At 36.8% G+C, this 15,222-nt stretch overlaps 1 protein-coding gene across 4 annotated transcripts in view; it reads left to right on the forward strand.

Annotated features, from left to right (window-relative positions):
• Positions 1 to 15,222, forward strand: part of LOC135583437 (callose synthase 3-like) — a 58,662-nt gene that overhangs the window by 36,492 nt on the left and 6,948 nt on the right. For all 4 annotated transcript variants that reach the window (XM_065120926.1, XM_065120924.1, XM_065120925.1 and 1 more), the window contains 14 exons: positions 274 to 358; positions 431 to 591; positions 723 to 846; positions 944 to 1,041; positions 3,875 to 4,010; positions 4,092 to 4,243; positions 8,147 to 8,256; positions 8,367 to 8,492; positions 8,649 to 8,717; positions 8,826 to 9,015; positions 9,256 to 9,409; positions 13,832 to 13,951; positions 14,022 to 14,140; positions 14,242 to 14,325. In XM_065120926.1, coding sequence (XP_064976998.1) covers positions 274 to 358; positions 431 to 591; positions 723 to 846; positions 944 to 1,041; positions 3,875 to 4,010; positions 4,092 to 4,243; positions 8,147 to 8,256; positions 8,367 to 8,492; positions 8,649 to 8,717; positions 8,826 to 9,015; positions 9,256 to 9,409; positions 13,832 to 13,951; positions 14,022 to 14,140; positions 14,242 to 14,325 — 1,728 coding nt within the window. The remainder of the gene's footprint in view (positions 1 to 273; positions 359 to 430; positions 592 to 722; positions 847 to 943; positions 1,042 to 3,874; positions 4,011 to 4,091; positions 4,244 to 8,146; positions 8,257 to 8,366; positions 8,493 to 8,648; positions 8,718 to 8,825; positions 9,016 to 9,255; positions 9,410 to 13,831; positions 13,952 to 14,021; positions 14,141 to 14,241; positions 14,326 to 15,222) is intronic.

A 15,222-nucleotide genomic window follows, 5' to 3' on the forward strand; every position in this document is an offset into this window, starting at 1 on the left:
ATGAAAAGTCAAAATGCTCAACCTCACATGACAATTTTCTTGTTCCAGAAATTAATTATGTTCAAGACTTCAAGGTAAAAGTGATTTATCATCAATCCAGTAGTATTTAAGTTAAATTTTCTTCTCCCGTTGATTATTTTGTACATGGAAAACACCTGGATTACTATCGATTACATGTGTCTAAATGATTTAACACAGGCTTCAATGTGTTTAGTATTTCCAAAATATTTTTTATTTAGATCTACTGAAATTTCCATCTGGGATGGTCTACAGGGAGATGGATTTGTTGCTTGTTCCATACTGGGCAGATCGGGAGCTTGACCTACCCCAATGGCCTCCTTTCTTGCTTGCTGGCAAGGTAAATGTTAACCTCACTGAATGATCAACATTTTTTTAATATGTAATCACGTGGGCTTTTTTTGTTTTCAAGATTCCAGTAGCTGTGCACATGGCCAAAGATAGCAAGGGAAATGACCATGAACTTCTAAAAAGGCTCCAAACAGATGATTATATGCAATGTGCTGTTCATGAATGTTATTTGTCATGCAAAATTATTATTAGAAACTTAGTTAAAGGTGCTCGTGAGGTGGTGTAAGCAATCATCCTTTGTTATTTTTACATTTCATGCGTAATATAATGTCTGTCTGTGCCATGCTTGGAATCAGTTTAACATTTTACTGTTTGTTACGAAATTCACATGTTTCTGTTTTTGGTTATTATAGGGTCATTAGGAAGATATTTGACGTGATTAATTCACATATATCAAGTAAGACACTCATAAGTGAATTGCAAATGAAAGCTCTTCCAGATCTGTATGATCTATTTGTCAAGTTGATTGAATACCTGGTACTGATGCTTATTTTCTTCTCTCTTCAATTGTATTTAGCACTTTAGCGGAACCATTTTCAAGGTTGCCTTGCTTATAATTATTTCTTTCATGTAGATGGATAATAATGCAGGAGACTTCAAGAATGTTATCCGTTGTTTCCAAGACATGCTTGAGGTTGTGACGAAGGACATAATGGAGGGAGAATTCCCTAGGTACTGAATTCTATCAGAGAACTTTGCATGGTTGATATTCTGTCATGCTATGCATGTTGAATTGGCATAAAACACAGATATTGCACCAATGTTGTTCATGTTTCTATTGTAACTTGCAAATTACATACCATGAGGATTGTTACATAGATTAAACACATTAAATTATAAAAGTGTCTTCGAGATCTGCTAAATTTAGACCATGAACTTCAAAAATGATATATCCCAAAAGTGGCAAAAAACCTACCAGAAGTCTACCTATATTAAGCATTACACTTTGGACTTTCTTGAAAGGCTCTATATTATTTACAGTATGCCAATTGTCAAGAGATGTCAACACAGGCATTTAGCAAACTGATTACACCTATTTAACCACTTTTCACCAGAAGTGTCTTGATCCAGTTTGATAGGATAACTGGTTAGAACTTGATGAGTCAAGAATACCTTGGCCAAAGTTAATAGTCGTTCATCCACCCTGGCTCTCTATTCCAAGTTAATTTGCCTACCACATCCAACGTGGGACTAAACCTGGGGTTTCACAAGAAGTCAAGAAGTCTTGAATGGCCCAAGCTTCATGGCTTTCTTTTTTTTTAAATCCCTTAGCAACAGATTGTTAATCGATTGAACTCAGAGCTTTTGTCATCAGCACACCCATAAGAATGGGTTACCCAAATTGTATTGGATAATGTAACAAGCTCCCACCTGGTCATTAGGGTCAAGAAACATGTTAGTGTTTAATCCCCACCAGCCCAATTGGGATGCAGGGAATTCTGTACCAGTGCGAAATTAGTACCTGTGTGGTTAATTGCATAGTGTGTGACAAGTCATTTTCCATATGTTCCACAATATGGGCTTGTGGTTCTTATATGTTGGTTGGCATATATAAGGTGTTAAAGCTTGATGCATTGGTTTGCTTTCTCCAAACCAATCACTTCTGCACCTGGAAGCTGTAATCTTGTGATTTTAATGACAGTAGATCATCTCAAATATCGGCTATTCATCATCATTTCCTATGGTTGTCAGGAGTGCATTCCTCACCACAGAAAGCATTAATAGTAATAAAATTTAATTTTACTTTCAGAGGTCTGATTTGTGCTATATCAAATTTGTTCCTAGTAATATTATTTTCCTATGTGATTATGCTTGACGCATCAAGTGTTCAGGTTGAAGCGAACTATGAAATTGACTTCAGGGAACAATTACACAATGAAAGGACAATACAACTAATTAAAAGGATAAAACCAATCTAAAATTAAACTTTGCACTGATGTGAACAATATGATCTGTATGATTTATTTAACTCATATATTGATTTAGATTGTAAGAAATGACTATATTGTCACTTTGAAATGAGCAGTTGTGGATTATGTCGGTATTCATCTATCTAATTGCTAAGTTGCACAATCTCAGAAAATCAGTCTCATGTTGCCTACCTCATGTGTCTGATTCTAGGTTGGTCTTCCAAGTTTAAATCTAAATCTAAATCTAAATTTTGCCTAACACATTCATTGAACCTAAATCTGCATGTGTATGAATAGCTAAAATACATCAAACACTGACACAAAACAACGGCAGTAGTTTTATCTAAGGTTATTTAATTTGAACCGTCATTCTCTTTCCAGTTGTCGCATATATTCATGCAACTCTACATGTGTGTGATTAATTCACATACGTGAATTAATTTGAACTGCTATTGAATGTGATTAATTCACATTCTCTTTCCAGTTCTCCTTAATTTGAACTGCTATTGATTTGAATCATCATTAATTCAGACCATTACTGTCACTACACTCCTTTTGTAAGCACACATACATCAAACCTATGTCTACATTTATGGGATTAATTCAGATACATCAAATGGCATACCATCAGCTTTAGTTTTCTTTCTAAGTCAACCAAGTCAAAGTTCACATTTTCTATTTCAACCATTTCTTTTGGGCTTCAATCAAGTGGTAATGATTTTCAAATTTTCCACATAACTATTTCAAGCTTAAAATGTTGCAGGTAATATGAACTTTTGAACCATGGACTATTTTCTGCATGCATTTTAAATTGTTTCAAGCTTGATGATGACAGATTTATGAAAATTATAAAAGTCATGCCTACCTGGTCAAGCTACCAACACTAATGACAGGTAACCAATAAATTCTGCATAAATATGTAGATATTTGTTATTGAGGAACCTAAGAGTCGCGATGCTGGCCAAAGATCTCCAAAAGTAGTAACTCAGAACAATCATTTTCATAATTTTAGGAAAACAACTAAATTTAATGAAGTAGGCACAACAAAATTATTTCAAGTTTCCAGCCTAGGAAAATGACCTAAGCTGGTTGACAGGTGTCCATTTTACAATATTTTATTGATATTGCTAAACCTTAAATTCGAGTAGAAGCACGAGATCACTTGTCTTGACATGCAAGTTCGTGCTTTCAAATTTTTTTAATGTCATGATAAATTAGAATCATAATTTGGTATGTAATAATATGTTGTATTCCGGTCATCGGCCATGAGATTTCTTGAGAATGATTTAACTGATCAAATAGAAGTTCTCTTTTGAACCACTTGTGGTTTCACTAATTGTTAAGCTTCCTTCACTAGTCATCTGATCTTAAACAGAAACCAGTGCTAAAGCAAAAAAGATGTCCTTTTTGTTTGTTTGGTACCTCTTAACTTTCTTTTTTCTTTTCTATTTTTCATGGTTGATATCAGGATACTATGGAATAATTAGTTTATTCTATTTAGATCATTGTCCTTAGCTGAGATATTTTCTTCTTTTCTGAAAATTGAGGCTATGTTGAGCATTAGGTTTTAATTCTGTCATGTTGCTCTTTCATAGTATGTTAGATTCTAGTAATGGAGGTTCAAATGGAAGTCATGAAGGCATTGCTCCACTGGATAATCAGGCTCCATTGTTTGCATCAACTGGAGCTATTATATTTCCTTACCCAGTGTCAGATTTTTGGACGGAGAAGGTACTTCTTGGTCGAGCAACAATGTACTTTCTTACTCTTGACTGAAAAATCAAAAGTATGTTTTTCTCTTTTGAATATCAGATCAAAAGGCTATATCTGCTGCTTACTGTTAAGGAGTCTGCAATGGATGTACCAACTAACCTTGAAGCCAGACGGCGTATTACTTTCTTTAGTAACTCTCTTTTTATGGATATGCCTGATGCACCAAAAGCTCATAACATGCTTTCATTCTCGTGAGTATTGAGAACTCCATCCTAAAAGCACTGTTGTTGATTCAGCATTGATTTGCTTCATGGGTTTTGTTGCACAACACTTAGTCATTTAAACAATTTTTCTCCTTTTTATGGCTTGTAAAGCATGATACATTTATGTGCACAAAATGTTCTCTTTGTATATAACCGCTTGGTTTATGTGTGTTTTAGCCAAGGTTCGTAATACCGTATCGTACCGAAGTTTCGACCTGGGCTCGGTACCGGTACGGTACGATATACCGCTCGGTACACCTAGGTGTACCGAGCGGTATATTCAGGCGTGCCGAGCACTGTAGCAGTGCTACACTGCTACAGTACTGCTACAGTACTGGACCGGTAACAGACGGTCCGTATACCGGAAGCCTGTCGGACCGGTATGGGCGGTACGGATTGGTACTGCAAACCATGGTTTTAGCTGCTTGTAAATTTGATAGTGTTCTTTTTCTTGCGATGAAAAATGAATAATCATGTAGGGCAACCTTTAAGGATTTCTAAGATGCAAGGGAATTGGATAGAAGAAAACTGAGTGAAAGCATATTTTGAAGAAAAACAGATTCGACCATGAAAAGTACACTATCAGAGAAATGTTCAAACATATACCAGAATTTGAGAAAACAGAATCGACCCTTCTATAGTAGTTCCAGTTGGTTGTGTTAAGCTATCTGTTTGCCTCCAATGTAGTAGAAATGCAGCAGCTTCCTGGCACTAAATATTTGGCAGTTTGGGGATCCAATTGGTGGTTGAAGAGCAAGGCTTTTTTGTTAGAGAGTAAGGCTATTGTTTGGTTGTAATTTGGAGGGTAGGTTAAAAGATTTAAATCTTGGTTCAATGCCAGTTTTTGTAATTGGTTGGGCTGCTACTTTACCAGTGTACCAGATGGTATACCAATTCATACTGCTTAGTATCATCAGAAAAAATAATAAAAAAATCCAGCCATTATGGACCTGTATGATCTGGTATCATTCCTTGGTTGGACTGGTAAATACCAATTGGTAATTGGTAATATCAGTCCGGTCAGTGTTTGGACGGTAAACCATAAGACAAGTTTCTTGGGCTTCATGGCTTGTATAAAGAGGAAAAGTATAGACAATATAATTTGAATTTGAATGGTGATGCTAAGTATGGTCACTTTGGGCTGATATTATCTTCGAAACTCAATTGAGGGGTTGATAGTGACTTCCCACCAGTCACACATGATACAGAAAAGTGAAACTTTATTCATTCAGTCATCTCACTGATTACAATACTTCTTTATATAGAGCCCAAGTACAAGAAGAAAATTAAAACTAAAAAAATAAGGCAGAAACATTCTAGACATCTGATTCCTTGAGTCAAGGTTAATCCACCACAAAATGCATCAAGGGGCCAAAACCCTCGAGGTGCTAGTTGAGTGAAGTGAGGTACTCTCAAACATTAAAATATAGAAAAATACATATCGTGACTGATAAATATGATCACTAAAATAAAAATGACATCAAATTGTATTCATTTGAACTTTGAAGTACCAAATTACATTGTTCAACTCCAATAATAAAAATGATAAAACAAAACAAGATTGTACTTCCATATAGGATCCTTTTTTGAGTTTCTTATTGATGATTCATGAAGGATTGCCTATTGTAGCCATGATCTAACATCCTAAAGCTGCAGTGACAATCCAAAACACTAGGAAATAGCAATGAGCCAATTACATATTCAATTGTTTACATAATTCATTGGTTATATTAAAAACAGCCAATCAGTTGGAAGGGGAGCGCATGGTGCAAGGAGGGGGTTGGTGGGGTATAGGAGGTGGGTTGGTGGGGTATTCTTGGAGAAGGGGTTGGTGGGGTATGGGAGGTGGATTATTGTTAGTTGGAGGGGAGCGAGGAGGAGGGGGGCTATTGAATTTCGGGAAGGTCGGGGAGTTGTGATACTAGGGGGGAATTAGAGGATGAGGCAATCGGGGTTCGGGTGACAAGTGTGTGGAGGAGATGGTCATGGTGAAGGAGGGAAGTGGTGATGTCGGGTCCGAGGAGGGGCAAGGTGCGAGGGAGTTATTGAGGATGAGGTGGAAGATCAAGGGGAAGAGGGAGGGGAAGACACCAGTGAGAGAGAAGGCGACTATGGTGGAGAAAGGAAAGGAGTGTTGTCAAGGTCCAAGGAGGGGGAAGGTGCAATGAAGAGAGAATTACTGAGGATGAGGTGGAAGGTTAAAGGTTGCGGTAAAGGAGTGAGGGAAGACTCTAGCAGGGGGAGGGAGGAGAGGCAGGGAATGGTGCTGGGCCGCGGGGAGGTAATCGGGGTTCAGGTGATAGTGTGTGGACTATGGAGAAGGCTATTGCGATATAGGAGAAGGGAAAGGGGTGTTTTCGGGATCCAAGGAGGGGAAGGGGCCAACGACAGAGGAGAGAGTGTGTGTGTATTATCGAGGAAGTGCCTGCCAAAGATCGCACAAAATCCTCATGTCAGAGAAAGATACCGCTATTAGTTGTCGATGGAGAGGAAGACATCGTTGTTTGTTGATAGGGAGAAAAATGCTGATTGTGCACCCTTGTATTTTTCAAGGAGGCAAGGGATCATGCATGCAACGAGGGATCAATGAGTCCAATTAATTTAGGCTCAAACCATACCACATTTGGCTCCATCAAGGTTTGCGTCGCTCGACACCTACTTAGGCCACGCCCAATTAAAGGTGCTCGGGCCTCGCCTCGTCTTGCGCCGGCGAGCACTCCTTGAGTGCTTGGTGACTTTATTGGGTTAATCAATTGCTTATCTTTTTTTTTTCTTTGGAGAAGATTACTTTTTATTTGTTTGACATATAGTCTTCCCTTCTTGGACAAAATCTTCAATCAAACTCAAAGTCTTTTCATTTTTTCTTATCTCCTTGGAAAAATCTTCGTGATCATACATATGTTGTCTTATCATTTGACAACTTATTACATTTGAAAAAGGAAACCCTTCAGTAGAGAGAATACGTTAGAAAAATAATAAATAAATAATTCCAAAGACAAATGAAACAGAATAGCTACTGTATATATAAACATCTATCATGCAAAAATTATTCCTTCAGGTAAGAGATATATAAACAACTTGATGGCATCCCTATTGAGGTTTGAAAGAGTTTGAGTGATCAAGGAATAGTTTGGTTTGGAAGAGTTTGAGAGATCTAAGAATAGTTTGGGTTCACTAGTTTATTTAACAAAATCTTGACATCAAGAAGAATGCCTAATCAGGAGAGAAAGTATCTTGGTACCAATTTATAAGAATAAGGTTGATATCCAAAACTGTTCTAATTATAGAGGAATTAAGATTATGAGCCACACTATGAAACTAAGGGAAAGAGTGATTGAAAATCTGATAGCTATCTTTTTATGGAGGCAACTAATGGAGAAGGGAAGAGAAGGGGCTGGGCACGCATTAGACTTATCATCCAATATAGCTAGGTACTGCTCAGCAAACTGGTTTAGCTTACAACATTGTAAACCTGGGACATTAGGCTTACCTGCATGGTAAGGACTGTTTCAAACCAAACAGTGTGAAATTGCTTGGTATGTATACCAATCACCCAACTGTATTACGTCTAGTGAAAGAATCTTTCAGATTGGTTTCCACAAGTATCTTTATTTGTTCTCGCTGTTTGGAATGTGACATCCAAGATACATGATAATAATGCATGGCAGTTTCTTTATATGTGCTTCTAGCCTTCTTGTTTTCTTTTGTTCATAAAATGCCAACTTAAAGTCCTTGTGCAGCTTTTGACTGGTGTCGATCACTGTGGTTTCACCGGATTTGTCTATCTGAACTAACTAGCTGCATGATTAGAAATCTCTCTTTCCTTAGACAAAAAGGAGTTATACCATATTAATTGTCAGAAATCAATCTTTAGATACTTCTTGTCTGCAGAGTTTTGACACCTTATTACAATGAAGATGTTCTGTTCTCTCTAAGTAATCTCGAAGAGCCAAATGAGGATGGAGTATCTATTCTATTTTATCTGCAGAAAATATATCCAGGTTTCCCTTTATCTTCCACTGCTAGGAAATTGAGGATTATTCTAGATATCTATAGGTAGTCAGCAAACATTTAATGGTATTGAGTCAGATTTGCTGTTATGCATCACCAGAACAATGGACCAACTTCCTTGAGAGGGTAGATTGCAAAACAGAAGAGGAGCTAAAAGCTTCTGAAGAGCTGGAAGAGGAACTTCGCCTTTGGGCTGCATATAGGGGCCAGACCTTAACTCGGACAGGTATAGTATCAAGTCAACTGCAGCAGCAGTGCTAAGAGATGTTTCTCCATTTTACATGCCAACAATTGTTTACCTTATTCAGTTACAAGTCAAATTTAGGATTCCATTCAAAAATATTTGTTACTAAAGATTGATTACATGATCACTACTCACTAGTTAGAGGAATGATGTACAATCGGAAAGCCTTGGAACTTCAAGCTTTTCTGGATATGGCTAAAGAAGAAGGTACTATAGTAGCATTTTCAGTATGTGACATGATATTTTTCTACAACTATTGTGATTTTTCATTGTTGATCATCTTCATTTTTCATTCTCGATCATCTTCATAAGCAGATCTTATGGAAGGTTATAAAGCGGCTGAATTGATGTCTGAGAAGCATTCAAAATTAGAAAGATCTTTATGGGCAAAATGCCAAGCTGTAGCTGATATGAAGTTCACATATGTGGTTTCTTGCCAGCAGTATGGGATTGACAAAAGATCTGGTCACCAACGTGCACAAGATATTTTAAAGCTCATGAGAGTGTATGTGTCCAATTCCTTTTGTTTCTGGTTTATAGGTTTTATGTATAATCTATGAGTTTCATCTTTTTATTAACATTTTGCACAGCTAAGTTAGTTTATATAACAACCAACTTTTCAGGTTTTTGTGTTAGATTTATTTTCTGGGTTAGCTTTGTCTTTTGGGATATGAACTAAAAGATGTTAGTAATATACTTATATGGATGTATGAACTAAACCTGTTGAAGCACTTATATATTGCAGGTATCCATCTCTTCGTGTGGCTTATATTGATGAGGTTGAGGTAACTAGTACTACTGAAAGTAGGAAAACATATAAAGACTATTATTCTGTTCTGGTGAAGGCTTCCTTGTCTAAGACTGATGATCCATCCGAGCAAGTACAAAATCTTGACCAGGTGATGCCTTTTCACATATTTGTCATGAATTCTGTTTGTTTTTAAATGCAGAAATGAAAATACAGTTAACAACTTTACTATACTTATATGGTCTATTTGTACATTAGTAATAGGTCAGTACAAAGCATCTACAGCTCAGTGTGTCATAAATCCACTTAGTGTAAATAAATGTTGGTGCAAAAGGGGTCTTAACTGCAAGACCCACCCGTCGAGCAGGGATGAAAGTCGGCCTTAGTGATCTGATGGTGCCAAGTGGAAGGGCCGTTGCTCAACAAATAATAGTTACTCTAGGCTCAACAAATAAAAGTGACTCTAGGAATAACAGGCTGATCTTCCCTAAGAGTTGATATCGACAGCAAGGTTTGGCACCTCAATGTCGGCTCTTTTCCACCTACTAGAACTTTTGAGTAGTAAAAACATTAAAAAAAACTGAAGTATCCATATAGAAGCTAAATGATCTTTTTTCATTGAGGCAAGAAAAGGTGACAGTCTACCCAATCTCAGTTATTTAGAAATTGAAAAAAATGAAGAAATAGAGGTTAGGGAAACACTGAAGTTTACAAGAGATTGTTTAGTAATCAACAGATTCTTAAAGAAAACAAAAAAAAGAAAAATACATGGTATGTTTGACACTTTAACTCTTCTATTATGTGTCCCAAACATCTAGTAACAGTGGAGATTTGACAGTCTTGCAACACCCATGATTAGTCTAGAATTCAAGAGCCAAAGGATAAGAAATAGAAATGTGGCTAGTATGTAACACCCATGATTCAACCATTGCAGAAGTAGCTTAACTGAGTGGAGTCTGCTTTTAATTGCCAGCTATACAGATAGCTGGGCCTTAATGGACTCAAGAAGTCCTAAGGAATTGTAAATCAAATATTTCTCCTGGAATTCATTAGAAATAGTATTTCCATGAAATCAAGTCACTTCTAACCCTAGCTGGTTCTTAAGCAATTCAAGAAATTTTTTTTTCCTGACTGGGTCAAAGGTAGAGACCAAGAATGAAGGCAAGCTAAATATTCTGTTAAGAAGTTGCAATTTGTTTGATAGCTTCCATGGTTCAAAATTTCGATACCAGACCTGTACCAATCGCTGTTTGGACAGTACAAGTCTGCTATGTACTGCAATACCAGCAATAGTATGTTGGCATACCAGTTGATGCCATGAAGGAGAAGAGGAGCCGTAATAGTAATAGCAGTAGCCATAGCAGTAGGAGGAGATTGGAGGATGAGGAAAGGAGGTGGAGAAGTGCCTGGAGGATGGGCCAGCTAGAAATAGTGAGCTGGCCATATGTTGTACGAGTGCATTAAAAATCCTAAGCATGTCAACCTTTAAAAAAATTGTTCAGAACCAGACCGAGCAAAAAGCCTTGGTCTGCATGTTAGTTCAAACATGGACCAGTAAAACCTGCTCAGTACATTTTGAAAAAAAGAAAAAACTGCTTAGTACATGATGGTCTGAGTGAAATTTAAAACCATGATACCATTATATGATGCTAAGTCACTAACGACTGTAAGGATGTATTGTAATATGATTGGGAATGTTGTTAGTACAGTGGGCTAATGGTGAAAAAATCATTATCTTAGGAACATAAAAGAGCTAGCCATAGTAGCATAATGCCCTATGTTAAGCTTAGGTTTGTTCAACTGAGTAAGCTTATGGGTTTTCCAAGTCAAGCTTTGGATTGTTCAAATAATCAGTTAATTTGATAAACAAATGAAAAATTAATGTGAACATTTTAGTGTATTATGGAGCTCACGAAGAACATTTAAAATCATATAAAGACTGTGCTAATAAATTTAAGAGCAGAGTTTTTTTATCAAGTTTCAACTAAATAAAATGGATATTTCAAGTATACTATTTCAAGTATTGGACACTAAATTATTTTAAAATATTCACAATTATATTTAATTGTGGAAACTTAATTGTATAACATTATGATAATCATGTTATGTAGCTATTGCTAAATCCAGCGATTTAAAAAGGCGCTCGGGTGCTCGCCTAGGCGCTCGAGTGAGGCGAGGCCCAAGCGCCTCGCTAATCTCCCAGGCGGTGCGCTTCAAATAGGCGCCGCCTAGGCGCTCACCCGAGCCCAGGCGCTAGGTGCTTCGGGCGAGCGCTTGGGTTAACCAAGGCGACCGAATCAGGATTTTAGGTCTGGTTCGGTCCTGGTTCGGTCTTCGATGGTTAGTTGGTTCAATCGAACCAACTAAAACCGATATAAGTGACAACCCAACCCTAACCCTCGCCGCTGCTGCTCCCGATCCCATTGCTCGCCGCTGTCGCTGCTCGCAAACTCTACCGCTATCGCCGCTCGCAAACTCTACCGCTGTCGCCGTTATCGCTGCTCGCAAACGCTGCCGCTGTCGCCGCTCCTACTCCCGCTACTGCTGGTCGTCGGTGTCGTCGCTCCCGCTCGCCACTGCCGCTTCCTCTTTTCTCTGTCAGCAGGCTCAGCACCCCTTTACACTTCCTTTTAATAGTATACCTATACTGTATACTGTTAATATTATTAAGTTTATTTAAAATAATTAATTTTAAATACTATTAATAGATTAATAATATATTATTTTGATTTTAATACTGTTAATTTTCATTTATTTGAAATTATTACTAGGTTTCTTAATACTGTTAATTTTATATCTTAGATTTTCTTAATTTAATAGCATATTTTTATTTAAAATTTTAAATAATTATATTTAATAATTATATTATATATTTTTATATTTTAGCGCTTTGCTTCGCTCGGGCGAGCACCTAGCGCCTCGGGTATTTTTGGACCTTGGCGCCTAGCGCTTTTTAAATCACCGGCTAAAACAGCATTTCAATGGCTTAGGTAGTGATGATTTTCTGACGAATGGGGGTGGCAATATACTATTGCCGTATAGGATTGGCTAGATACTATAGAAGGCATTTCGAAATACCTTTTGAATATCATAGGGTTTCCGTGACCTACAACTGGGCATCAACATTGTTTTGTACCACCTTAAATTTCTAATTGTTTAACGACAACAAGAATGCTTTTACCATGTGGGTTCAGTTGCATCAATCTTACCATGTCATTGAGCTGTGTGATTAGATCCTAAACCCTAATTAAATCTCTCTATATCTTCTCACATCATGACTAATCAACTCACCTGGTGTTGCCATTGCATCTATAGTTTTTTTTATGTATTCATATTATTTTAATCTATTTTTCCTCATTTAATCCTCTCGGAGCTATATTTAATTGTTCTTAAATGACTACTTTTGTTTTTTTTTATTTTTTTGTAGGAATCCTGAACATCCACTCCAATTTTAAAATTTAGCTAGACTGAATTTTGTACACGTTTCATGACTTCTGATCACTTCGATACTAAAGCATGGATAGCTTTACATTTCTCTTATAAAAAATTCATTTCAATTGAAAGGACACACAATCGGCACATGAAACTTATAACATCCTTCTCTTGTTTTAACCACCCTATTTTACTGTATGAATATTATCTTCATCAATCTTTCCTTATTGAATAACAAATATGATATATCTAAATTTTTATGTAGTATAACTTTTTACCATTTATCTTAATTAGTTAATTTAACTTTCAGTTCTTAATAAGATTTTAAATATTACTGGTGTTTGCCAATTTGATCAGGTAATTTCATCAAAATGTGTAGCTCTTTTCAGACATACATACAGTCCATTTTATTTTTATTATTTTATTCAATGATACAAATTAACATCCCATCCATATATTGGTGTCAGTCTAATAGGTTATTGAAATTAGTATTGAATTTGTCTTTACAGTATTGCTTTTAAAAGCAAGGACTGTTGTACTGCCAGAAATGATATAGTATGGGCGGTGCATATTGGTCTGGGCATGGGCCAATAGGCGGACCACCCTCGTTTCGGGCAGTCCAGTTAAAAAAAAAAAATGGTGGGCCGCTGTCCAACTCAGTGTTAAAAAAATGGTGAACACTATGACAGAACTGACCAAATTTGGTGAGTCAGTTTGACTCTGGGTGCTTGTCTATTCGTCCATGAATCTAACAAATCTTCAGTTGCAAACCATCTAAACATCAGTTTGGGGCCAGATAGATGAGATCAGTTGCACAACATGGCTGATCTTTTAAGGATTTGGAAGCTAGATTTAGTTTTTTCGCAATGGATGAGAATGTCTGAACATTGATAGTGATTCATTCTGATTCTCATAATTATAAATTTTTCTTGTTTTGTTTGAGCAAAATGGTTCTGGTTATATACTTGAGAAAAAAAGCAAAAAAAGAACTGGTTTCAAAGCTCTGATTGTTGGGCTGGTTTTCTGGCTTCCTTTATTCAAATGTTTAGTGTGGTATGGTGCATATTTCTAAGTTATAAAAAACCATATGCCTCATAGAACATATCAAAGGGTTTCCCACTCATATGCTTTCTATTCACAGGAGATCTATCGAATAAAACTTCCAGGCCCTGCAATTCTGGGTGAAGGGAAGCCAGAAAACCAAAACCATGCTATTATCTTCACACGTGGTGAAGGTCTACAAACTATAGATATGAACCAGGTATATTGCAATTTTCTAATCTTGGATAAGGGGAATTTATATCAGCTGGCTAATATCATCCATCTACTAGGATAACTACATGGAAGAGGCCTTTAAAATGAGAAACTTGCTGCAAGAATTTTTGAAAAAGCATGATGGTGGCAGATATCCTTCTATCCTAGGAGTTAGAGAGCATATATTTACAGGAAGGTTTGTACTTTATCTGAGTCAGATTGACAAAGTAATATCTCGTTTAATTATTTTTCCTTCTGGAGATGGCTTACATATTTTCTTTGTTGTAATTTTGGCAGTGTTTCATCTCTTGCATGGTTCATGTCAAATCAGGAGCATAGTTTTGTAACTATTGGACAACGGTTGCTTGCAAACCCCTTAAAGTGAGCTTCCTAATCTTGGAATTTACATTTTCAGCAAAAGCTATTTCTGATAGAATGCTGTGAAATATGATTGTCACAGTATTAGTTGTTTGGATAGATTGTATTTTTATTTGGTTTATATATGTATCTCCTCTACTTTGCTGGCCTTGCTGTTCAGTCAAGATGTAATGTATGTGAGATCAAGGAATAATCAGGAAATAGTCCTTTTGACAGAGAGAAACCCATTTATGTCTGATTATTCATCTAAAATTAGACCAGAAAATTGGAATCTTAATTTGACACTATAATTTAGAGTGCACAGTTCAAGAATTGAATATGCCTGCATGGGCACTGTTATTACTCTAATGTGCCAATGGCACAAAGCTCATGTGGCTTGATTCACATGGGTCCGACTTAGATCCATGCATATCCAGCTTAGATCCATGTGTGTCCACCCTATATTTGTGTAGATTTAAGTGTAGGTCATATTTTCATTAATTTGTTTGTAATTTGTAGTAAAATGATATCAAATAAATTATTTATATCAAGTTAGCATGGTGGTGTGCTCATCACTTGGATAACCACCATCATTGCAGTACATCCATTGTGATTATACGAGTAGGGGTGAAAGAGTAATCCATCTGAAGTAGCATTAGAATGGTGGATTCCACAATGTGACCAAATGGTCCAAATGTATAAAGGTTCACAGGAGATCAACAAGACTTTCAGGGCAGAGCTGGATGCATGAAAAACTGTAATGGTGCAGCAAAAAACATAGAGTAAGGACATGGATAAGAATAACTAAGTCGAACAACTATAATGAGGGTCAGGACAATGTTGATGATGATCTTGAGCTTACAATGGGGATCTCTACATCCTTGGGCCATCAGTACATACACAAGGAGGCCATGAGATATT

The sequence above is a fragment of the Musa acuminata genome, chromosome BXJ2-8 (genome assembly GCF_036884655.1).
Source record: "Musa acuminata AAA Group cultivar baxijiao chromosome BXJ2-8, Cavendish_Baxijiao_AAA, whole genome shotgun sequence".
NCBI lineage: Eukaryota > Viridiplantae > Streptophyta > Magnoliopsida > Zingiberales > Musaceae > Musa > Musa acuminata.